Genomic DNA, 26,770 nt, shown 5'->3' with positions numbered 1-26,770 from the left:
AGAGATTAACAACAGAAAAAAATATTAACAAAAGAGGAAAAAATAGAAACTGGAAAAGATGAGAAAGAAAAAAAAAAAAGGAAAATAATGAGCCAGAGAATGGCAAAAGAACTTAGTAAAAAAGCAAGACAGAAGTTAAAACAGAAACAAGGAATAAAAGGAAGAAAGCAACAACAGAGAAGAAAAATTTAGATGTGGGCTATTAGTGGCCTCTGAGACATTCTTATTTATCTATTATGCAATCTTGGTGGTGTTCATCATATTACTTAAGACCATGATGGCATAGAGACCATTATATTTACAGAAATAGGTGGTTACAACTTTAAACTTATGATGGGCATGAGTTTTGATCAACTCATTATGTCAACAATTTTTGTTTCCAATAAGTTAGACATTTCTGTAATCTTTTGAAGTGGTCTTAATCAACAGTTCTCCAGGTTCTTTGAAGGTCTTTAAACAAATTTTTCTCTGACTGTTTTTTTCTATCATTTTCATACTATTCCTTTTACATTTTGCACAATATTGTAATTATGAGAAAGCTTGTTTTATTAAATTCCTCATGACAATGTAACTTTGTTTGTCTTGGCAGTTTTTTCAATTGTATGACCATTTCAGTGTAATCCTAAATTTTAAAATTTGTTGAAAATGACTTTTTTTTTGATGGAAATACTGTGAGCACAAAATCACAATCACAAGGATGGATGCATGCAGACTAAAATCGGCATGTTTAGAAGTCACTGTTACGTGATGCCGGTGGTGAAGTTGGCTTTAGTGCAAAAGCTTGGACGATCAACAAACACAGACTTAAGAAGGTAAAAAAATACCAAGACTACAGCCGCAGCAGGTCCAACAAAGGCATAGAGAAGCCCTCCTTCCAAAGAGAGCCAGCAGCTTCAAGGGAGGAGCAGAAAATACAGATTGTGGCCAGTGTTTATCAGAAGAAGTGAAGTTGGGGGTAGAACATTGAATGAGGAGAAGGAAGTGTGTGCATGACAAGAATGAGGGCAGTAAAATACAGATTAAACACATGAAGCGAGAAGTTAATGATGCATAAACATAAACCTCCACTTGTTTAATATCCGAGCAATAATAGTTAAAGAGAATGCTCACAATGATAAACCCTTAGGAAATCATGCTTACTAGCTCGGTGTTCCATAGCCTTTTGCCTTGGTGAATCCCACTGAAATTGCAACAACAAGAGCTGGGAGACCTGAGAGGGAAATAAAATAAGAGTGTAGATGTTAATACAGAGGAAAGAAAAAAAGAAATCAGCAAGTGAAGGATAACAAAGAAATTTTTTACCCCAGCCAAGACATAGGAAACGCTTGCGTATAATACGATTCCTGAGGCGACCCGTCACAGCCATGTATGACTGCCATGCCTCAGTTAGAACCCAGCAGAATGAAGACAGAAAGAAGAAATGAAGGAACGCTGCAATCAGGGTGCATAAGATCTGAAACAACAAAGAATGGCATAACAAACACATACACAACCTCACTGTAGTCATGTGACAGAGCTTCTGATTGGTTCACCTTATTCCTTGTCTGGGTCTGTCCAATGAGAATAAGGGCATTGGAAGAGATGATGGAGAGGCAGAAGTTAATGAGGATTACAGAGCGCTCAGATCGAATGTACCTGCAGCAAGAAAAAAAAAGAATATATATATATATATAAAATGGTAACAACCAGGATCATAGCTTTGAATTAAAGGAGCTGTCTACATGCCATCATTAAGGGTGCCAATGAGCATCAAAGCACACTTATTACTATTCTGCTGATATATTTTTTCATGTCATGCTACTCCTCCCAGAGCACTGAAAAAAAAAAACATACTAAAACAATTCTCATGAGACAACCATGTCATTTTATTCAAATGAGTGAAGAAAGCCAGAGCTAGAGCTCTATAGCTCAGGCACACAGGAAAAACATTTAGTTTTAACGGGTCATAGAAAGTCAGACTTTGCTTACTAAACTTATATTTTGAATGGATACTATCTTTAATACTTATTGCTCAATTACAGTTAGTTTTATTTTTGATCAGTCCCTCCAGGATTTCGCAGGCATTTTTTGTGATTGTTGCGGGCTAAAATGCCAGATTTCGCGGGGCATTTTCCTAAAAGTTGCGATGAAAAGTTGCTTTTCTTTTTTTTTACTAAATTTAATAAAAAAACATAACTTTTGATATTTAAACCAGAAATACTTACTAGTTTTGTAAGATAATTACCAACAAACCTTGACATTATCAAAAGGTGCTTTATTTGAGAACTTTGATAGCTTATAAACTGACATTCATGACCATTTCTGGATTGTTCCTCATCTGCAGCTCTCCTTACGTTTTGCAGACAAAATGTTTGTCGATGGATGACTTGTGTTTATGTTCGATGATTACATTGCAGGACCTGCAAAACAGCTTCCCCCCACTCTCGTGCAGCTGGGTAGGAAACTGGTTTGCCACCGCAGTGAAGTTAGTTTTAAGTAGGATATTGGATATTCGCGCTCTGCGGAGTTAGCGGCGTCTAGCTCACAGCTGACCCGAAACAGGAACGCTAATGTCAGCCAGCTGTTCTCTGCCGGCCCCTTCTCTCACGCGCGGTGGTTCACTTAGGGAACGGCTGGCCGACATTAGCGTTCCTGTTTCGGGTCATCCGTGAGCTAGACGCCGCTAACTCTGCGGAGTGCGAATATCCAATATCCTAACTTCACTGCGATGTTTTGTGCAGTCCTTTGCTGAAATCTTTGTGGGCAAATGTGAAGCATTAGTGCACATTTTCGCTTCGGTCGCTGCTGTTCTTGCATGCTCCCAGCATTCTGATGTTAACAGGATGTGATGTCACGTCGCATGTCTTCTTCTTGAGTTATTTGGGGTTATTTTGTATTCCACACTACACAAACCCCCAAAGAAGACACTAGACCGCAGAAACGGTGGCAAATCACTTTAGAAACAATAAATATTGGGTTAAAGTTGCGGGAAAGTTGCGGTGTGTTGGACAAAGTTGCAAAAATTTGCTTGGTTTTGCGTTAGTAGTTACGATCGCAACATCGCAAAATCCTGGAGGGTCTGATTGATTGATTTGTAGAGATTTCACCAGAAATTGTTCAACTTAGAATGTGATGTTGTCACAGACTTTAACCTTGAGCTGTCAAAACTTCCCAAAACTTCACTATTTTTTTCACAACTTTTACATTAACTGTCACATAGATGATTTTGTCTTCTTTCACCCAACCTGTTTGTCACTATCAAAAGACTTAGTTTTCTCTGTAATCCCTCTTGTATTGAGACATGCTTCCACAGTCGTCCATCTGAAATCAGAAGTTTTTTCTTCCAAACTGTAAGTGAGGGCTCTTTGAAACTTAACATTTTTCTGATAAAACACTACTAACATATGTAACAACAACACTTCTGCTACTTACAGTATTGGAGTTTCTATTTTTTATAAGACTCAGTTTTTGTACAATGACTGTCTGTGGCTTGCATTTTCGGCTGCCTAGATGCCTGTCTAAATTGTTGCTCTGTTCTGCCTCTTCTTTTGCAGCTCTTCAAACAAAACACACACACACAAAGCAAAATAACCATAGTAACCAGTGACTTGGCAGATTCTGGGTCACTGGCTTCTATCTTCTATATTATACACCAAGTCCCATCCACACACAATTTTTTTTGAAAACTTGAAAGCTTTTTATGGTTTCAGCCTGCATTCACATGGAAACAGCATTTTAGGTGTCACTAAATGGTGTCTTTCAAAAGTAGATTCCAAAGTAAGAAAATCTAAAAAAAAAAAAAGCATTTATTTGTGTTGTCAGCCAAAATACAACCTTTTGAAAATTATGATGTCATAAACCCACCTCTTATCTAACTAGGACTCTACGAAGGAAGGAAGGAAAGAAGGAAAGAAAGAAAGAAGGAAGATGCCTCAATAAAAAACAAAAAAACAAAGAGCAATCAGTGAAAGATTTTAACCTGTTGTAAAGTTTGCAGATTGTTGGAACCAGGATGCAGGCAGACAAAGCAAACTGAACTGAAATGATTTTTATTTAAAAGAAAAGGCTGACGTGGCAGCAAAAATCAAAACAGAAAGCTTACACTGAGGAACACGAGGAGGGGAACACAAGGTTCAGGACCTGACTGTGACATGAACAAAGATGACAGGGATATCCAAATGCAATGAACCAGTGAGTAGTGAGTGACAAGAGACAGGATTTAACGAGCTGTGGATGAGTGGGAGTTGAGTTACAGCTGGGAGATGATGAGAAACAGGTGAGGTGGGCGTGGCAAGCAGACCAGAAGACTACTGAGTTGAGGGCAGGTAAATAGTGGTACAGAGAACACAAGGGAAAAAAACTGATGACACAGAACACATAGAAAAACAAGAGTGACAAGAACACCCAGAAACCCAACAACATGAAACCAGACTTAACTACAAGACAACAAGGAAAAAACTAAACACAAAGATTACAATCATGAAATCAAATACAGAAAAATAACTCAAAAACTTAAATCTTTTACTTTTAAATCAAAGCTCATTACATTTCAAAATTATTACAGGACATTTTACAAGAAAGCTGAATTTTGATGGAATTTTGGGCAATAGCTACATTGGCACCTTTCAAAATTCTGTCAGATATTATATATATATATATTTAGGTTTGATTCTATCTGCCACATGAGTGTATCACTATGTAAAACATTTAGAACCTATTTTGACCCACAATATTTCTCTGCTCATTGGAGAATTGCATGCTGTCAGATGGAAATGCTTCCTTTGACAGCAGAGGTGAGTATATAATGTTCAAGTATCTCAAAAGACAATTTGAAGAACTCCCTGTTGGATTCACAACTTTCATTAATTTTTTATTAACTGTCCTGTCTGTTCTAATAGCAAGGGAGAAAAAAACAGAATCAGCATGCTAAAAAGGAAGGTGATTCGACACAAAACTGACATGACACAAATGACAAGTCACAAAACAAAATGCATACAGTATAAATGAAATAAATACCTGCACAAGTCTAATTAAAAGCTGATAATTATTTGAAGGAATACATACTGCCCACCATATTTTATGCCAGAGTTTTAAAGTAAAATCATCTTATGCTAAGAAATGCATCATGTGTGATCCTATGCAATAGTGTGAGATGAATTACTACTTAGGAAATATTTTTAGGATGACCATCAGCTGCTACACAAAACCTTAGCTCAATATCTGTAAAAATCACTGAGGCATAACCATTTTGTGTTTCTTCATGTTGATTAGTTATGGCTGCCGTCCAAAACTGGGTTGAACTATTTAGTGGTTCATGAGATACAGAACCCATGAAACAGAAATGGATCAAAAAAGTTCTCCAAACATGTGTCTTTTATCAAGTCAGCAAGGAAATCTATAAAAGACACCAGAACAAAGAGAAGAACATACACAAAAACGTTGTCATTCCTTTATGTTGCTGAGGTATCTGAGAAACTCAGAAGGATTTTCTCCAAACACAACATCCAGATGAATTTTAAACCCAACAGAACTCTCAGACAGGGGTGATCCATCCTAAGAAGAAAACACTGAAACAAACTGAGCGGTGTGGTGTCTGCAGTTCAGTGCAGTGAGAAATAATTTAAACTAGACAGCCTCTCCACAGATGCATGACTGAACACAGGACAGCCAGCTCTTCAGGACAAGACTCAGCTGTGCACCTATACCTCAAGAACAATGGACCCCTGATTGCAATTTGGACAGAGAAGGCAGATGGTTTGATAGTGACGGGAAAAAAAAACTGTTTATGTCAAACAAGGGCAAAAAAACCCCCCACTTTAAACAAAGGAGGAGGTCTCAGATTCCAACTTTCTACGATCTACAATGCAGCATTAGGCCTGATACCCAGTTGTTTTCTCCCTAATTCACACCTTCATGGATGTGACCAAGACCCCTCTCTTGTGAGCCAGGGAAAGACCCTAATGACTCCATGGGGAGGAGAGTGACCATAACTTCATGTGAATCTGACTTGCATATGAGAGAATTCCATGCAGTTAAAAGCTTGACGCTTCACACTCTTCAATTTGAATAGCGCTTTCTACTCCTGCTATTTATAGAACACTAGCTAGTTACGTGAACAATTACGCAACAACTGTACTTTTACAAACACTCATACTAGTTTGTGGCGGAATCTATCACAGTGCATATTTTTGCTTAATTTTTTTTTTTTGAAAAATGGCATTAAATTCCACAAGGCAGGCCACAAACATTGTGCCTGTGGTACCTGTAACAGTGGCTCATGATACAACAATCGTCCTTACATGAAAGGGGTCATTTTTGTCACTTTAACAAAGCTGAACACACAGCCCGAGAAGTGCGATCACTGGATTTGACTGGGCAAAGGTAAAACTATAAACTTATGTCTGCTCCAATCATTTCATTGGAGGTAAAAGACCAACAGAGGGCTACCCTGATCCTATCAATGCACTTGCCATCCCTCAACAGGTACAATAAACCTTATAATTTTTCTGTTGTACTGGTAACATTACTTCCATAACAAATTCACTCAAATATAACTTAGCACAAATAACATTTTTTTAGCACACAACAGATTATTGTTTATATTGTTTGTACTCATTATTATGCATGTTTGTAGTGGTTTATCAATGTAAATATTATGCATGACATAATTAGTGGAGAGTGCTATTAAAAAAGCCTGAGAGATGGAAGGCAAGATGTCTTCAACTACAGAACAGCAATCCAGTTGTGTTGTTGTTGTTTTATTTTTATTTTTTTTTATTTTTGGGATTTGCCTTATCCTGGATGTGCATTATCACCCTTTAGCCCCAAGTGGCAGACAATAACACCTGAACTTCCTGGGCAGGGCTTTTGTTCCATGCCCTGACCCATCTTGCGGATGACTGGTCAAGGTGGAAGATCCTGGCGAATGTTTGTACTGCCCCCACAGCAATAGGCTAAGGGATTGATGATGATGAACTAATCTAAATATGCATATGAGTCTGCAGTTTAATGAGAGTGCTTGCTGACTGGCAGGAAAGATGTCTCCAAAAAGAGAGCTGCTGGCTGAATCAGTGAAAAGAATTCTGAAATTCATTTTTAAAAGTGTTATTTATACAAAGTGATGTTGAAACATGTTGGCTGTCCTCATTTAGCTGAGGTAAAAACAAACATGTACATTAAAACAATTTGATAAAAAGAATAACAAAATACCTTAAAACAGAAAATGCAAAATACTTTATCTCATAATAAGCACAGTTTGCTTCAATTTCTTAACTCAAGGTTTATGTAATCTTTGATTTTAATCATTATTTTTTCCCTATATATGTAATAGTGTATTAGACATTTCTAAGCCAAAACTTTTATTTTCAATAATCTATTCAGTTTTTTTTTTAATGTAAATCAATTATTTGGCGTATCTGAAACAGAAAACATTATTTTCAACAGTCTCAGAATGTATCTGCTGATATGGTTGATAAGGCCCCCTTCACAACTGATGCTGGCTTACACAAATTACTAGAACATAACTGGATTACAGGAAGTTTGCAAAACTTCCTTCAGTGAAGGAAGCTGATTCAATCTTAGTAGTTGTCCATTTTTGGAGGACTATTTTCTGTATACCCAAGACACTCTCTTACACTAACCATGAAACAACTCTTATGAACTGCATCAGAATGCAGACATGCTCCGAGATCACAACATGTTTGCACAGCGTTACAGCAATGGGTGCCACATTTATGCTAGGTTCTTTCTATGGCCTTGTCACAACCAATGTTGAAGCTCAGGCATGAGGCCAGCTGCTTAAAAATATGGATGACCAAGACATGCTGGTGTGCATGGACCATGTGTTATGAATATGCTGCCACCACTCTCCACCCAGGACCCAAATACCCTTTGTCTATGATGAGAAAACCCCACATTTCATGACAGACATTTGCTGCCTGCTCAAAACTATTGTGAACCTATCACACTCTAGGACATGTATGTCATAGACATTTTATGTCATAGCATTACATGGTGTGACAGGAGCTGTTAGGACTAAAAAGCTTCTTTGCATCAGGGTAAAAAAAACAAAAAACAAAACAACAACTTCTCTTCACCTTCAGAGAAACTCCTTAACTGCACTTTTTATAATTATGACATCATTAGTGCAGGATGATAATGCATCTCATCACAGAGCAAAGGGCATTTAAACTTTTCTTAAGGAAAAATGCATCAACTCAATTATATGGCTACTAGGGTGTACATCTCTGGTCTGTGGCCAAGACAATATGTATTCAATACAACGCAACTGAATTAATTATATCTACATGAGAAGCATGATATAATACAAATTAGTCATTAATCACAATACAATTTAGTACCTAATCATGATTAGGGACTAAAGCAAAATCATATTGTGAATAGGGACTAAATTGTATCATGATACAATTTAGTTCATAATCATGATACAATGTTACCTAAACATGATAGGATTTAGAAATTAATCACAATAGGAAATTATCTCCAAGCAAGATAAAAATTTGTCTTTATTTATGATACAATCCAATTTAATATGAATTTTGATTCAACATATTGAGCTTCAATGCAATACAGTAGAACAAAACATAGGAATAATTGTAGTTTTTAGACATTTTTTTGCTGACTTGTCACAAACAGGTCTTGTTCTCAAATTACACTTTCATAAAACCTTACACACAATTACCAAAAAACGAAGACTGGTACAAAATAAAACCAGCCAGCATCAGATAAGTTTAAAAGATTTTTCAGTAACTTAGCAGGGCGCAGCAAAATATATTTTCTGTATCATAAATATGCAAACAAAAATGAACATTTTTCTTTGGAATATTGCTTAATTCACATTATCAGAGTGAAGCATATTATCTGTGTTTGTTGATGTCCATACCAGCAATTCTTCAGGTCTCCTCCTGACCATTAGGTGTCACTAATGAGAAACTGCTAAACAGCAGGATGTGAAACAACAGAAAAAAAAGATGTCCACAAAAAAACGCAAACAAACAAAGCAAAATGTGTGGAGCAGAGATTTTTTCATTTATTTTTAAACTGGGTGCCAGTAGAAACAAACTTGCTTTCAGACTTTTCATTTAATTATATAAATCTAATTTTACAGGCACAAAGATGTGACAGACCAATACATTTATTTACTCGCAAATATGCATCAGTACACCAATCTAGTGGCATAGTATTTGTGCTTGATTCAATACAAATTCTTTACTACCCTAGTGGCTACCAAACAAATTGAATTTCATTTTGTTTAAAAGGTATGGTAGGAAAAGAAAAAGAAAAATGTTCTATGACCAGCCTCCTTCCTGCAAAGGTAATCTGTCAACTGCTAAACAAAAAACGTTGGAACCTGATTGATAAGGCACATTGTTTATTATTGGGAAAGTCTGACTCATTAGGTCAACCTGTCAGAACAGCAAAAGGAGGTGCAACAAAGTACAGTCATTTTGTTTTTCTTTTGTTTGTTTGCTTGTGGTTCTAGTCAGTTTAATCATGACTGAGTAATTACTTAACAATTTTTATTATTTTTTTAAGTATGTTTTACAAAGCCAGACTCTTGAGCTTTAAGAGGAAATAACTGTATCATACCTCCACACAGACACATAGATGATGATGAGTAGCAGCAATGTCAGAGAAGACACTCCACAACCCACGATCAGAGTCACAGATGGGAGCTGCAGCTTATCCATGTTCTGAAAGTAAGAAAACACAAGAGGAACATAAACAAAACCTTATGGTGCATTAAATATTAATCTGCTGATCACTGATAAAAGACAGCTTATGTCTTCTTGAGTTTAGACATTAAACTAAAAATCAAATCAATCAACAATGAGCAAAGTATTAAAATTTAACCTATAATAATAACTATAAACTCTACATTAGGTATGAGCCAGTTTCCAGTTTCAAGATATACCAGCTTGTTAAATAGATATGATGTCCAAACCACTCAACTCATTTGTCATTCCTGTGGTTTAAATGACTTTTAATGACATGCTAGACACAGTGCAGGTTTTTTCTCAGGTCATATAAAACATGGAATAGTGCTCCCTCTCCCACACCTGTTACTGCGCGTCATCACTCATGTGGTGGTCAAGAGGAGACAGTGTTGCCAACTTAGCAATTTTGTTGTTATATTTATCAAGTTTTCAGACCCCTCTAGCAGCGACTTTTCACTAAAGCGACTAATAACAAATCGAGTGACCAATAAGAAGCAGGTGCTGCCACAAGCCCCTTCCCGCATCACAAAGCACTCACAGGCAACTCAGTTATCATGCAGCATCTCTCCCAAATGCACTTAGAGCAGGAGAGACTCACCCCACCACCACAGACTGGTAAAGAATTGGGCATATGTGAGGCTGCTGATTGACTACTTGATTCGTGGTGGGATGTAAATGTAAAAAATCATTGCACTAATATTTTCTATTTGTTAAACAATTACAATGTTGGCTTTTTGTACTTTACCCAGCTAATGATACGGGTTATAATCTTTTTTTTATGCCTCATGATGCTGACATAAATGATTCTGAATCAATTTAAAAAGGTCAAAAATCTAATAATATTTAATGTTATTAACATTATGTTGAGAAATACAAAATGCAGAACTCTGAAATGTGAATGCACAGCACCTGGACAACAGATACACAACAACTAGCTGGCTGACTGAGACATGCAAGCAACTCCTTTGTGTTGAAAGCTAGTATTTGAAAAAACTTTGCATTCAACAGATTTAAAGGGTAAAATGATGTTGACAAGAACCATGCTATATGCAAGTTGTGTACGTGTTTCAACCTGGAGGAAAAAGAAGCTACCAGCTACTAGAAGCTTCTTGGCAGAAGCTACTAGATGCCACTGCTCAGCAGAAGACTATTGAGTGAGCTATGGTTTTATTCAAACTTTCCACCTAACTCAGAAAAGGCAAAGCAAATTATAAAATCCACTGAAACTTTTGTTACAAAGGATTTACATCCACATTCAGTTGCTAAAAACCAGAGTGGTCATGTTTGATCTCAGCTCCAGAGAAAGATGACTTCAAGGTCATTTGCAGGAAAATGCCAACATTATGAGTCAGAAAGAACACACACATAAACCAAGTGGTGATTACTGTCAAACCGACGTAAATCCATAATTTAATTACTTGCCTGCCTTATGCTTCAGGAAACATCACCATGGCAACACTGTAACATGACAGAAGCTGTTGCAGTTTAGTTTTGCAAAGGGGGTTGTCTGTTTAAGTGTTCCATTTCCAAAATGTTAGTTCAACAATACTAGTGCGTAAAATTAAAGGTCTAGGTTTCCTTAAAGGAATACATATTGCCTGCAGTTTCTCGTGCCATTTTTTTAAACTAAGATCATTATTTGATGAGAAAAGACTGAGATGAAGTTATAGTAGTTTTGGTCAAACATTAATAACATATTGCACAATCTCTTGCAATATTGCAAAATCTCAAGCTTGTATTGTAAATGTAAATACAGAGAGGGGGGAGAGGGAGAGGGAGAGAGAGAGAGAGAGAGAAGTCATCAATCACCTCCTCTATGTGGATAACATCAAGCTGTATGTCAAAAATGAGTGAGACATCAACTCACTGATCCAACTCACCAGGATATACAACAAGGACAAGGGAATGTCATTCAGACTGGATAAATGTGGTCAAATGGTTTCCAAAAGAGGCAAGTTGATGACAACGGAAGGGGCTGAACTACTGGAAGGCACCACTGAACATGTCCAGGACAGCTACAAGTACCTTGGAATCCCACAGGCAAACGGCAACTAGGATGGTTGCCATTTGCCAAGGCAGTCAGCCACAACTGAATACCTCCAGAGAGTAAGGCAGGTCCTGAAAAGCCAGTTGAATAGTAAGAACAAAGTCATTACATCAACACGTATGCAGTGCCAGTCATCAGGTACCCAGCTCATATAAGGAGAAGATAGAAGCCACTGACATCAAGACATGAAAGGTCCTCACAATGCATGGAGGCTTTCACCTCAAGTCATTGAAAAGATAAGCCCCTGCACGGCATGTACCACTGGCAGTGGCTGATATCAACAAATCCTAACAGTGCCTAGAAAGGGCTAGACTGAAGGACAGCACAAATGCATTAATCTTGGCAGCACAAGAACAACACAGGCTGGGGTCTACCATGCCAGAGAAGACACAGGCTATGCAAACATGCCCCTTACTACACTGATCAGGAACTGGTTGATCCTGGCAATCACAAAGTGTGATGGAGTGCCTGGTGGTGGTTTTGGTGCTTGGTGTGTGCATTGAGTCCCCAGGTCACTACTGCCTTTCAGGCCAATATGGTCTTCCAACTCTGATTTTATTAGGTCCCAAATGAATATTGTTGCCGAGGTGAACTATGTGCCCTCCGGTATGCCATAAATCCTGGTATTATTACATCTGAGGTGCTCTTCAAGATCAGATACGTTTTCTTTCAAAGCTCATTGATTAACCAACAGCTGGGAGATGGCTTCTTTAATTCTGATATTGCAATACTCCATGTAAGTAACCCTCTCATCTAACTCATTAGAGGGGATACTCATTGATCAAATAATGAGTGGTGACAAAAGTAAGAAGAGAGAATGCGGGCTACAAAATAATGCCAACTGAGAAACTGAGAAAGAAGGTACAGAAGGTGAAACGACTGAAACAGAAGAAGGTGACTTAAGCAACGAATCCCTTGCTTAGGTTCATGAAGCAGTGAGCAAAGTACTTTCTACTGGCATGGCTCAATTAAAGAGAGACTTCTCATAAATTCTAACATGTCTTCATAAGGACTATGAGCACCAAATAGAAGAACTTGTAACCAAACTAAATGAAAAAAAAAAAAAAAAATATATATATATATATATATATATATATATATATATATATATATATATATATATACAAGATCTGCTGAGTAACCTTAGGGTGATGTAAAGCCGATCTGAGTGTTAAAGTTCTTGAATTCGAGATAAATTTGAGGCTGACACCAGAGCTCTAATGCTATGCTATTATGTGTTAAATTCACCACTCGGAAGTCCAAAATAATACTTAGGTTCATGTTATTTTTATCAAAGTTAAATAGAGCCACTTTGGAGGATCTGAAGAGTCACAAATTACAGAATTAGTTAATAGATTACTTAGAATAAAAATAATGGCATCCAAGGATGCCACACTCTGCAATCCTGGCTTGTACAGGTGTAGAGAATTAAGTTAATTACACAAACCCAGTCAGTAGCTGTCGATCTCTACTGCTGTGCAGTGTCCAGGTTAGGAAAGTCGGGGTAAAGGCAAGGTCAGACAGAGTAATAAGCTCTGCTGTTGTTCACAGGGAGGTGGTTGGTAGGCATGGTGGGACCAGGACATGTGGGACTCCTACCCCCACCCACCCCCAAACACACACACACACACACACACACCATCAGCCTCCCCGCACACCACAATCCCATCTAGCAAGAGATAATTGGCTCAGTTTATAGCCTGTCTTGTATCTTGGTTTGATATGTGCGTGGTGGCCAAGTTAATTAAATCCCTCTGATTAATCTGCACTGCAGTGAGTTCCTCCAAAAAGCAGAGGGGGTAAAGGAAAGATTACGGGCGCAATTGAATGGAAAGACATCTGCCGAGATACACAAACTCCTACTTCCTGCACACACTGTTAAGGGGTCCAGCTGGAAATCTCTCAGCTCTGAAACCAGAGTAACAACATCCATAAATAATTGACCAGACTGCACTATTCTTCAACAGCAAAGGCAGCTATCTTTCTGAGAATGTCAAGGCATATTATTTTCATTTCATGGTATCAATTTGAAAGATATAGCACATATTTTCAATTCTGAGTTCCATATGTTGCCATTAGGAACAAAAAGCCCAAAATTCTCAATTTGTAATTTAAACTAGTACAAGAAGTCATTCATTTGTTCTGTGTTTTAAGATACGTAACAACAATAAATGATTAAGTAACTGCTTTTGTTTTTTAAGTATTTAAGTACTTTTTAAATTCTTTTATCTTGTCATTTTGTATTTTGTGTGTACAGTAGTACAGCAGCTTGTGGTCTAAATAAATATCTTTTTGGGATAATATTGTACATTTGTCTTATCTGTATATTAGTTATAGACACCTTTTAGACAAAATAGCAGCAATCAATGTTGAGTTTCATCATCAAGTCAAACTACGAGCATTCCTTGCATATCACTGGCTGAATTTATTGCCAATGTTCTAGACTAAGATCATCTCATATTGACAAATCGTCTCCTGGAATATTATGAGATGAGTATGTTGTGAATAACTCTCAGCTGTTACCACATAAGGATTTTGTTAGATCACCATGGTAACAGAGACTGGACTCATCTGCTGTAGTTTAAGTTTCAGCTCAAGCTTCTTTTCTTAATGATATCCCAGTTAGAAAAATCAGACTGAAACAACATTTATAAATCATTATACATATACTTGGTGCTGTAAGATTTTAAATAAACAAATTGTTAAATAAAACAAAACTAAAAATGGTATTTTATTTTCAAATTTACCCACCAAAAAATATTTATTCAGGGATATATTTTCATTCAAGTATGGTTTATGAATTCTAATTTTAGGTAAAATCATTCTATTTGACCAGAATTCATTTTGTTTATTAACAAACATAATTCTCAACAAACATGAGAAAAGTCCTAGAAAACACGAATACACACACAGGATGACATTTTCTACTTTGCACCTTAAACAACTGCTGTTAGACTACAGTAAAACAAATTGTATGTATTATACAAGATTATTATTATTATTATTATTAGCAGAACCATAAACTGAACATACAGCCTCTTTAAAAATATACAGACTATCACTTTAACACTCAGACAAATGCTAATTCAATAGTACTGATAATAAAAAAATATTCCAATTCAACCGGCTAATAATTTTATGAGGACATAACTTATAAAAACAAAGAAAAACAACTTTAAAAATCTGCCTTGGAGTGAATATTCAACTGATGTGTTAATGTAGTTGGTCTACTGACCTAAACAGACTGGAATTATATGTATCAAAGATATTAAATGTATTTATCATCAATAAATTTAGTATTATTTTTCATGAGGCTGTATATTTTGATTAGATCAGGTCCTGTTCACTTATTGATATTTCGACATGTTTTCAGACATAAGGCTGATCATTAATGATGCTCTCTGTTTATGATCATATCAAATTACAGCATTAGGTTAACTAGTTACCAGCTACTGAAGCTAACCAGCATTAACAGTGTCAGGCACTGATGTCTATTTGACTGATTTTCACGGAACCTCTTATTCAATAAAAAACCCTTGTTCTTATAAAACAATCATACAAATAGAAGTTTTAAACTCACCATCACACACTGCTGCTGCTGATGAGTTCAGTCTCTGTAATCTAACAGAGCTAACAGTAAAATTAAGCAGCATGCTTCTGTTAACTTGAATGCAGGAATGGTCCCTTAAACATGGCCAGGATTTCCAGCGGTTTATTTCATTATTTTTAATTCAACTTTAACAGAAATGAGGGTGGAGGTATGAGTATGAGTATGTATGTCTGCTGAGTTTTGATCCACTCTGGCAGATGAAGTGCCGTGCTGAGTTTGTATACAATATTTATTTAATAGTAAAACTCCTCCCCCCCAGCTCATCATCACTTCTAGCTGGACCATACACCTGCTGAATGATACAATACACTCTAAGTAATGAAATGTTAGACTTATTTAACCTGGTTATGTCAGGGTTTTCAGTTTGTCCAGAGTTTTCTTCCCCCCTATCCCTTTAGTAAATGGAAAGGAAGATGAGAGGCATACATAAGGCTGTGAGCATCACGCCCCTTTGCCAAACTACTTTCACAGCTAAGACCCATTCTCCTGCTAATGTCACTCTAATTAAGGGTGAGCTAAGACACTACTCTTTCTTGGTTTTTTAATCATCACATAGTGAAGTTTAACGTCAGCCCTCCTGTGAGCACTCTTTAAATAATTCTCTGTGGGCTTTTTTTTGAAAGTTAAACTTTCCTTTGTATTTACATGTGCTCCTCTCACTTCTCTGTGGTAAAACTGAATCACCTGTTGCTCATGAAAGAATTCTGTGGATTACCACCATCTGGAGATCCTCCTTCTACAAACTGGAGAAGTCAACTCACCCTACCTGGAAATTACCTGTCTGCTGATCCATGCCACCTCTGCTCCTTGCTCTTTCTCTCTCCTCAGACTGTTCTCTTCTGTTTTTCTCCAAAATAAAATTGTTAAACCATCTCTCAGTCTGTCTCTGTCACCAGTAACTTGGGTTACAAAATTCAATCAAAATCATGACAGATTGGACCAAGCAAAGCAGAACTTGTGACCCCACTGGTACAGAAACAGTCAGATCAGTGTGACCCCAAGGCTGGTTGCTTAGTAGTCATGAAAGTATGCTACAAGGTTTTCTTTCGAGCAACAACCATCAGTACACATCAATACACATCAACAAACAGATCAGTTGAGTGACCTCCTTGGGAATCAAGATCTTAAACTAATAAAATGACAACCCTCTATTCAGGCTCCAGCAACGCCCCAGCAACAATATGTCCTGATTTTGTCCATTTGTGACATCACCACTCCTGCCGAACCTTTTTGTGAAGGTTAGTCAGGCCATTGTGCTAGTTTTATCCTACAGTGCTCCCTAATTTAAATAGATCCCCTTGCATATTTTTCAACTCAGTAGCAAAGACTTCCTACCTCATATGTGCCTTAAGGCTTTGTACACTCTTTTGGTCTGAAGCTTTTCTGCCCGCTTATGCTATTGAAACCTTACCTTATGAAACATTCCTCGAGTTTCAAAAAGTGTTTGACCATCACCTATGAGAAGTTGATGTTGCCAGGTGGTTTCAAAATTTGAGACTTGGAAATTGCACTCTTACTGATTGTTCTGTATAATTTTGTATCCTGGCAGTAGACCAGTAGACTCACCTGTGATGAGACAGCAACCCTAGATGATCTGATAAAGTCAACTATTTGTAGTAATAACAGACTGAGAGAAATAAACCAGGAGGAAAAACTTCAGATCCTATTGTTTCCTGTGATCCTCACTTCTGCAATTCACTCCAGAATTTACACAGCCTAACGCAGAACTTCATACAGCAACACTTGCATCTGGAACCTAAGCCATTCAGCAGAACCTGACTAACTCCCAATGAATAATATCAAGAGTCTGTTTGTCTACCAGTCCATATCCTTTCAACACATTATTTCATGATTAAAAGGTGAGAGCTCACCATTAACTTTTGGAATACTCAACTTGTGATTCCTCTCCACTTACCATTTGATTCCTCTCCTTAAACTTACCTGTTCAGCCTATCTCCTCACCTATGACAGTCTCTGCTCTGAATGCTCAGACCTATCCATCTGCTTATTTCAGGTAACAGGGTATTTTTTGTTTCTTTGTTTTTCTATTTTCTTTCCAGAAAAAAGCCTCTGATCCTGGGCTTCCTCTGGGTCTTCAAACATAACCACTGAAAGGAAGGTGGAAAACTGGCGTACCTTTTTGTTTGTCACACTGTTTATGTACTGCCTTGTCACCTTCCTATTTACCTTCATCTGGAATCATTTGTCCATCCACTTCCCTGGTAGATGCAGGCTTTAAAAAAAAAAAACCCAGTCTCTCTACCAGTGCATCAGTTATAATAGTTTGAACATTACCATTAACAATAAACACCCATTACTACTAACAAGCTCAGTTTTTGAACAATTGCATCACGTTAAGGTTTTTTTTTTTTAAGTTAGACATATAAAACTACTATCACCTTATCCACATTAAGGATTGAGACAAGTGAAAAGCTGCATTAATAACCACTTGGGACATTTTAAATATTTAGTAATGCTCCTTAGATTAACCATCGCTCCTGCCAAGTTTCATGCTTTTGTGAATGATGTCCTGAAATAATTTCTGAACACCTTTGTGTTTGTGTATTTTAAACATATCCTCGTTTTTTTTGAGAATCTGGAAACCCACCAACATGAGAGAATGGTCCTCCTTCACCAGAATTCATTTCCATTCTCCTTCAAAATAAAACTGTCTCTGTGAGTCTGTCTCTGTCACCAGTAACTTGGGTCAAACAATATTTAAACAATATTTAATCAAAATCATGACAAGTTCTTAAAGCTGGTTCCACAAAACTAGGCTCTTGAATGTAAAATATTATACTTAATTACTTGGAGCAATATAAATTTAAGTACAAGTAAATGTAACAATTATGTTCATTAAACTTAACATTATGAAGTTTAGTTAAAATAACTTTCTTTTTCATTTTGAATTTACTAATGCTAAGCTCTACTGATGTTTAGAGATTGTATTAATATTTCTTTACCTAGCTCACTCTACTGAAGTCTATATCGAACCAACACAACTGAAGTCACTTTATCTCACTTTATTTACAGCATATTTATTCTGTTTCTGTTTGTTTTAGAATCAATTTTAAGATTGCATTGGTTTTTTTTTTTAAGTTATTAAAGGTCTGGCCTCATCATAGCTATGGGATGTTCTTAACATCCACATTCCAATAAGAGAACTTGGGTCAACCAACCAGCTTCTCTTAGATGTTCCTAGATCCAGACTAAAATTTAAAGGTGATCAGGCTTTTGCAATTTCTGCTCCTAACCTATGGAATGGTTTACCTTTTCATATTTGGGCTGCAGAGACTGTTGGGTCTTTGAAATCCATGCTTAGGACCCATCTTTACTACTTGGTAAATGATTACTAGCAGAGTTTGAGTTGCTAAATAGCTGGTAGTTTTCTGGTGTATTTTTTATATTTCATTTTTATTGAATTTTAATTATTCCATTAATTTGTTGATATATTGATTTGTAAAGTACTTTGGTCAACTTGTTGTTTTTATGTGCTATATGAAACTGACATTGACCATCAAGCTCAGAAATGCTAACGATTTCATCCAATTGTATTCAAGAAATAAACAAGTAAAATTATATACAAAGTAAAAAAACTGCTATAGATCAACATATGCATTAAAAATCCAAATGTCCAAGAGCATTTAAAAAAAATGGAAGTCCTAGCATTCTTCTGGGATGTATCTCACCCAGCTTAATGTCAGAGTTTTAGACTAAGATTATCTTATGTTGAGGAGATACAAAGTTGCCATTTTGGTCAAAACTTGAAAATATTATGCACAATCTCACAAGATATGACGCTTAGTATGTGTTGTGAATGACTCAGAGCTACATCTACATCAAATTTATCAATATATGTTAAAATTAGATGAACTATAGCCATTTCCGCTTTCTAAGGTGAGTTGGCTGTGGCAGCCATCTTGAACTGGACTGACTCCAAAACTTAATTCAATCACTTTCTACAAGTTTCATTAAAATTTGTCTGCCTAATTTTTCTTAGCAGGTAGTGATAGTTATTGTAATGACAATCTCTATATGTGATGCTCTCCTTGAATAAAAACAAGCATTTTCCTTATCAAAACAAGACACAAGAAAGCTCTACAGCCCTCAGTCAGTCCTAATTATTGTTGTTGCTGTTACAGTGTGAGCTAATTGGCAGAAGAGCTTTGCCGCTGTGTTGCGGTGCTTCTGCACATTTTACACAGGCTTACAAAACCCAAAAAGATACATGCACAAGTTCAGTCATTCATCCTCTTCCTCCTAACCATGTACAGGAGAAATACTCAGAGCAAACTCTTCAGGGGGCTTTGGCTTTTGACTGCAGTGAATTTTTTCCATTTTTCCCTTCAAAAGAATCTGCAGTGAACTGAGCTGAGTAAAATGAACACAAGAGGAGGCAGAAAAAGGTGAATTACAAATTAAACAGAAGGGGAGCTAAAGTAAAACAGCACCAGACCTCAAGACCTAGTGAGATGAAAATACTGAAAGGTAAAAAAGAGAAGATGAACATTTGAGGAGCAAAAAGAAAGACAGACAAAACAGGTTGGGGTGTTTGTCATGCCAAGGCTGTGGCAGTCTAGTTGCAGACAGAGCAGCTTGGCCATTTACAAGCTTCTGTGGTGCAGCAGGAATAATTAGCATGGTGGTCATGGCTGTCTCACAAAATAACATTGTGGGGGAGGGTATGCAGAATCAGGAAGGAGAACAGCAGCTTTTCCCTCTGTTCTGGCAAAAGGAGCCACCACAGTTTAGTTACTGCTCAGGTGGAGGCAGGCTGTCAAAACAATTATCTGGTGAGGGCATCAATTTTACTGCACCTGTCATGGGTCAGAGATGTAAAAAACAAACAAACAAAAAAAATGCTACGTTGTTAAATATGTTAGTAGTTCTAAGTGGATGCATCACAGTGTTACACTAAAGGCTAATGCTAGTGTGACATGCTAACAATTTAGTGTTTACCTGTGGGGTCATAAGCAACTACAAAACTCAGTCAGAGGCCTTGTCCAATGGAAATGTGATATTTCCAAAACAGTCTTTTTATTTGTTGTTTCTAAACAATATCCTCATAAACAAGCAATGTTTCTAGAAATGTTTTCATCCAAAACGAAATTAAGAAAAAAAATGTTGTGGTAACACTGTCAGGAAAAAAAACAGAAAAAGAAAACAAGATCTGAGGCACACTCATAAAGCCTACACATCAGGTAGGAACCATAGACTGCATATATAATATTGCACTATCTATGGACTGATCTGTAAATACAATAAGAAGTACGAGACAAGAATGGCAAATACAAGATTAAAACCAAATCCTTTTTGTGGAATAACGACAAAATGGAACTTATACTTCTTGTCACATTAAATTACAAGACCACAAAAGTGCAGGACAGTGAGTGTTGACAGGGAGCTGTGTCTGTCCACAGACAGGGACATAATTGGAGAATTTCAGGCAGAGTATCCAGTAAAGGATAGTGGGAAGGAAACATTTTCCTCATGATGTTCAAAGCTTATCAGGCTAAATTCTTTATGAACAAGTGTTGATCTTTTAAAACGTTTTCCATTTCCCACATTTTTTAAATGTAAATGTAAATTTGATCTATAATCTATGATAATATAATGTTTTTTTCTGCAACATTTATTTATTTTTTTTGACAGTGAATGTTTGGCCTTTGTGTTTTTTGTTTGTTTGTTTTGGTGTAATAATATTGGGTCAAAGGGTTGTTTTCCATACTTCAAACAAGGCAGTTAGGGCAGTAGGAGCGGTATCTTCTCCATATAGTTCCAAATCTGTCTCATGTACAGTATTGAACACAGTAGAAGGATTTGAAAGGCTAAAAATATTTGAATATATAGAAGAGATCCCCCCTCTCAGTGAGGGAAGAAATTGCAGAAACACTTCAAAATCAGAGGCGCTATGAAGGTCCAGGAATTTTGGGGATGAGCTACAGATGAAACATACAAATATCTAATTTAGCCCATATCAATAAAGTATTATCCAATAAGGATGGGAGGAAATTATGATTCCCTGCTAGTGGCACCCCAACAGAGTGTTTGCAGCCAAAATAAGGTCTAAACTGAACCAAGATTTTAGGACAGACAGCCACTATTACATTCTTAATGTAACTAGAAGTAGAAGAGTGAGGAGGTAAGGATAGTAAGGCTTACAATGCTACTGTATGTCAGTGGTTGCACTTTTGGGTTTTGTTTCTGGTTTTCGTTTTTTCTCGGGCTCTTGTCCTTGGATTTTCTGCTCACACCTGTTCTTCATTTGGTTTCTCTCTCGCTGACTATTTAAGAGCCTTTGCTTCGCACCTGGTTGCGGGTTCCTCATTTGGAGGTCACGGTCCCTTTCCGTGCTCATGTTTTTGTGGCTGCGCTGACTGCTTATCCAAGCTACGTTGTTTTTGTAAGTTTTCAATAAAGGACTTTAATGCCACGCTGCTGCACTTTGTTCCTCTCGTTCTTGGAACCGTGACACTGTATAAGCAAAATTCCATTCTATAACCACCCACGATGGGGAAAACTTCTTTTGAACCCAATAATTCCGATTTACTTATGCTAGTTGCCCAGGAGCAGTACAGCAGGTTGGGTAGTGCCATTCCATCCATAGTGTTTGGCCTCAGTAAGACTTACAGGTGCTGGTCATAAAATTAGAATATCATGAAAAAGTAGATTGATTTCAGTAATTCCATTTAAAAAGTGAAACTTGTATATTATATTCATACATTACATACAAACTCATATATTTCAAATGTTTATTTCGTTTAATTTTGATGATTACAAATGACAACAAATGAAGTAAATGAAGGCTAAGTAATAATTGGATGGTCAAATAACACCTGAAAAACATTTGCATTGGATTTGCTAAAACATTTTTAATCAAAAACAAAATGTTGTTCTTTCAGCTGCTCCCTTCTTCAGGGGTTGCCACAGAGAGCAAACTTGCATGACCTATTTGGCAATTGTTTTACACGAGATGTCCTTCCTGCCACAACCAGGGCTTGAACCGGGTTCAGGATTATAAGACCACAGCACTGACCACCAAGCTACCACAGCCCCTTTAATCAAAGACAATGTACAAACAATCTAAGTGGACACCAAATAACAAATTTTAAATTCATTAGACAAACGAAGCATCCTACTCATAATCACAAAAATGGCTAACAGATTTTTTTTTTTTTACCAGCTTGATTTGATACACTGGCAAAAAACAAACACAAAAAAAAACCTAGGAACTCTCACCTGTTGATGATAAATAAGTTACAAAGAGAGAACGTGTCCCCATGGTCAAATGTATAGAAGAAAATCCAAGTTATCCACCCAATAATAGCAAATTAAAGTACTATTTTTTCTGGAATTACCTTAATTTAAAACTGAATTTCACTATTGCATGTTGGTCTCCTAATGGCCTGTCAGCAGTTATTTCTTTTTTCAGACCAAACAGTTCCCAGAACTCTCTGAGGGTTTTAAGGACTGGTAGTCCTACTATGGATCAGTTTTAAGAATCTACAAGATTTTTTTTTTGTTAGTGTTTTTCACACTGCCAAGAGAGCACCGTGATAGGACAAAACTTGACAGACGGTCAGTGTGGTCATGTCACTTATCCATCTGACATTTACCAACAAAAATGAAGGACAATGGAGTTGGAGCTTTCTTGTGTGTGTTTGGTTTTATTTTTAAATCTGAGTTGTAAAGTGTGCTACAAACATTTAGAAAGAGTTATGTGTGTCAAGAGTTACCCAACAATCAGTTTACATTGTGCTGCACATGTTTAAAGAAGAACACATCATTGCAGACAACAGAAACAGTTAAATAGGTTTTAACTTAGCACTGCTAATGCCAGTTGAACTGAGAGGAGGGAGCATGACCTGTGGTGGTATAGGGAGATGGTGGGGGTAATATTTCAAAGAATAAACAAAAAAAATGACCAAAGGATTCAGAGTGTTTTTGCTTGAAATGCCCATCACTCAAGAGTCCCTGCTGAGCCAACAAAAAGTCTACTCTGAACTAGGAGCTAAAAAACAGAAGCATTGTTGTAAACACTAGGAATGGCCAGAGCACCATCAGTGCAAAAACAAACAAAATTAAATCTCTAGCATTCCTTGAAGGTATGCATATTGCCTGTCACCTTTCATGTCAGAGTTTTAAAATAAGGTCATATTTTGATGAGAAATGACATAGTTGGAGCCAGTTTGGTTAAACAATGAAAATACCATTATGAACAATCTCATGCACTATTTCGAGATGTCATTCTCAGATATGTCATGTTGTTCACGACTTTCAGCTACAAACACACCAAACCTTAGCACAATATCTATAAAGCTGACTGAATTATATCATTTTCGGTGATTTTTGAAGTCAGTTGGTTGTGGCAGCCATTTTAAATTGAGTTGACTTTAAATGTTAATTAGTTGTAAATGTAGAATAGAATAGAATAGAATCCATTTATTGTCATTGTACAAAAAGTACAACAAAATTTAAAAATAGCAATTCTCAAAGACAGTGCAAAATATATAAATATAATATAAATATAACAGAAACAATAGAAACAGCCGGGACGTTAAGAAAATGATTGTTAAATCCAATGTACACCCAATGATTACTTTCTGCAAGTTTCAATAAAATCTATCCAGAGTTTTATAAGATATTTTTGGAACAGAGAAACACTTGAAAACATTATCATCAGCTTTCACCTTTGGCAGCAAATGATAATGAACAAGTGCACAGAAACAACTAGTGTTAGCTGCTGCAGCTGTTGGTGATGTGGGGATACCTGCTCAGTACATCGGTATGTAGCTTGTCAGGGTGTGACCTCACACCTCCCTACACCCAGTAGTAAATACACAGCCTAACTGCCTGAACTGAACATGAACTCTGAGATGAAAACATCTCAGGAAAAAAAAAAAAACAAACAAATAAATGCTACACAACAGGTATAAACTGTTTTGTTTAAAAAGCCACAAATACGCTGTCAAACAATCTGAACATCTCCTATTCATAAATGATTAGCCTAATCTCAAAATTTACTCTTATCGTTAGTCTAAAATACTTTTATGTATTACCTAAAACAAATTCACAATTGTATTAAGTCACATGGAGTAAATTTTAAACATAATTGTCTCAATTATCTCAAAGTAAACTAATTGGAGACTCAAAATTGAAAGAAAATATGCAAATTTTCAGTTGCAGTTTCACTGAATAGAGTGAGAGTTTGCAACCAAAGAGCTGTGCAGCTGCATTTTGCAAGATTAATTTTTTTAACTCTTGGCCAATTTTTGTTTGCTCAAAACTGTATTACTGCAGTGCACATTATTCTGTAGTCCACCTTCACTTAAGCTATACCTGTGTGGGCCTGCTTTGTATGCACCTAGGAAGCTACCCCCATGATTATGAATTTATCTACTGGAGTACAGTTTTGAAAGTGTGGATTTTAGACCTGGACCTACAAGGCTTCAGCCTCGGATGTTTTCTGTCACAAGATGCGTTTACAATGCAGTATACAGCTGTTTTAGACAAAATCGTTTGTTGTGAAAAAAATACAAGAAAATCTTTCGGCATAAGTTGAATCTGTGGGCTGTGGTTGTTCAGTGTGACAGGTTTCTTAACAGCTAATTTAGCACTCTTACATCCAGACAACCAACAAAAACAATCCCGTACCCAATATATCTTGCATCTTACAGTGTGACACGGCTTAATGTCAAAATATTTGAATCTCACGCTTGCACAGTGTGGCATATATCTGTCTACTATGATAGTTGAAAATTGCATAGCCAAATGGCCCACAAATGCTCTGTGACTATGTTGCATGAAATTTTGTTGCACAAATTTCTGAATATGTTTGAAATTTGTACAACAAGACTGCAAGCTTCTGCCACAAATAAAAGGACTGAACATTTTGAGACAATTTGGAATACAACTTGTGAATACCGCTTGCAAACTAATCTCCAACAACTGCAGCCCAGTAAAACAACAGTCTTTAGTCTCTTACTATTGGTGCCAAACAGGGCATGTAAGCTCTAACAAAATCAAGAAAAGTGTCAATCAAAAGCTGAGGATGCACATGCGATCACTTTGGCTACCCATTCACACAGGATCAAGGCCCTGCTATACTTTCCACAATCAACAACCTTGTAGAACGCAGCTGATCAGTAGGATCATGGCAAATTTGGAAAATCTTCCTCAGTGTGATAGTAATTATGTCAGTAACAACTCTAAGAATTTATTTTTTTATTTTTATTTTTTTACTTTCCTTTTTTGGTTTGGTTTTAGGACAAAAAGACTTAAGCCACAACAATAAATTTATTAGTCAGTTTCTTGCTCTCATATCAAGTTTTAATGTATAAAAAGTGGTCACAATCTATCTTAATGTCATCTCTTGACAGATCAGTTTATCACGTTGGCCATAGAACTTACTGGTAATATTAATTAAAAACAAATTTCATAATTTGTGAATCTGTGAGGAAAATTTATTTCACCTATTTATTATATTAAAAAATATTTCTGTATTTCTTTCAAGTGGGATTAAAATGGTCAATTAGTTTCAAAGAACCTGTTAGAATAACGAAAGGAGGAGGCTATTACCTCAACCTAATCTTAACTGCTAATGCTAAATTTTAATGCTATCTTCACCTCTTTTGCCCACATTCTCCTCTTTGGTGATTGACTTGCCATGTCTGCCTGCACTAATTTTCCCAAAAGGACATAGTGGTGGTCAGCAGAAATTCAAACCCTCCTTGGCATCTAGGTTTTTGTGGCATCACTGGCTGAGTTATTCCTACCTGATGTCATCTCTGCTCTCCTCTACAGCAGCTGATCACAGACCTCATGTCTGTCTCCTTCATTCCTTCTCTGTGTTCTTCTCTAAGTCACATGGTCAAACAAGTATTATTTAATAGCTTTAAATAAATTACACATCTTGCTAATGCACTTTTTTAATATAAATATTATTTTTAAATGAATCACCTGGTATTAAGTGGCTGTTCCTACACTTCCAGCTAATATTAGACCAACCTGTCTCCTTCCCCCGTCTGTTCTGATTCTTTCCCTCCATCCTCACAGCTGATTAACATTAACTTTGTGTTCAGGAGGTTTAAAAAAATACATCAGTCAAACCACATATAAAAACATAAAATCTTAATTTTAAATGATATCCTTGTTGGATATCAGTTACTGATTGGACACTTCACCTGATCAGACTTATCAGATTAATCACAGCAGCTCTGTAGAGTTATATCCCAGAGGAGACATTTAAACTCACAACTTTTGTAATTTATCTGCTTTATGATTCACCATCGAGTTCAACAAATGATTAATGTCTGAACAACAAAATAACACAAACAATTTCCTTTATTTTTCATGTCATGCTGTGTTCTATTGTAAATACTGATCAGTAAACAGTTG

General features: G+C 36.6%; 1 protein-coding gene across 12 annotated transcripts in view; it reads right to left on the bottom strand.

Annotated features, from left to right (window-relative positions):
- The window catches only part of adgrb1a (adhesion G protein-coupled receptor B1a), a 316,467-nt gene that overhangs the window by 63,789 nt on the left and 225,908 nt on the right, over nucleotides 1-26,770 (bottom strand). For all 12 annotated transcript variants that reach the window (XR_005234257.1, XM_037980552.1, XM_017436779.3 and 9 more), the window contains 5 exons: nucleotides 9,589-9,692; nucleotides 1,533-1,635; nucleotides 1,303-1,453; nucleotides 1,141-1,210; nucleotides 825-891 (listed from right to left, as the gene is read on the bottom strand). Coding sequence is in view for 11 of the 12 variants with exons in the window: in XM_037980552.1 (XP_037836480.1) it covers nucleotides 825-891; nucleotides 1,141-1,210; nucleotides 1,303-1,453; nucleotides 1,533-1,635; nucleotides 9,589-9,692 (495 nt within the window). In the remaining variant the exon portion in view is untranslated. The remainder of the gene's footprint in view (nucleotides 1-824; nucleotides 892-1,140; nucleotides 1,211-1,302; nucleotides 1,454-1,532; nucleotides 1,636-9,588; nucleotides 9,693-26,770) is intronic.

This window comes from Kryptolebias marmoratus, linkage group LG16, assembly GCF_001649575.2.
Source record: "Kryptolebias marmoratus isolate JLee-2015 linkage group LG16, ASM164957v2, whole genome shotgun sequence".
Lineage (NCBI taxonomy): Eukaryota > Metazoa > Chordata > Actinopteri > Cyprinodontiformes > Rivulidae > Kryptolebias > Kryptolebias marmoratus.
Note: the sequence above shows the minus strand (reverse complement) of the source record. Positions and strands in the feature narration are given on the sequence as shown.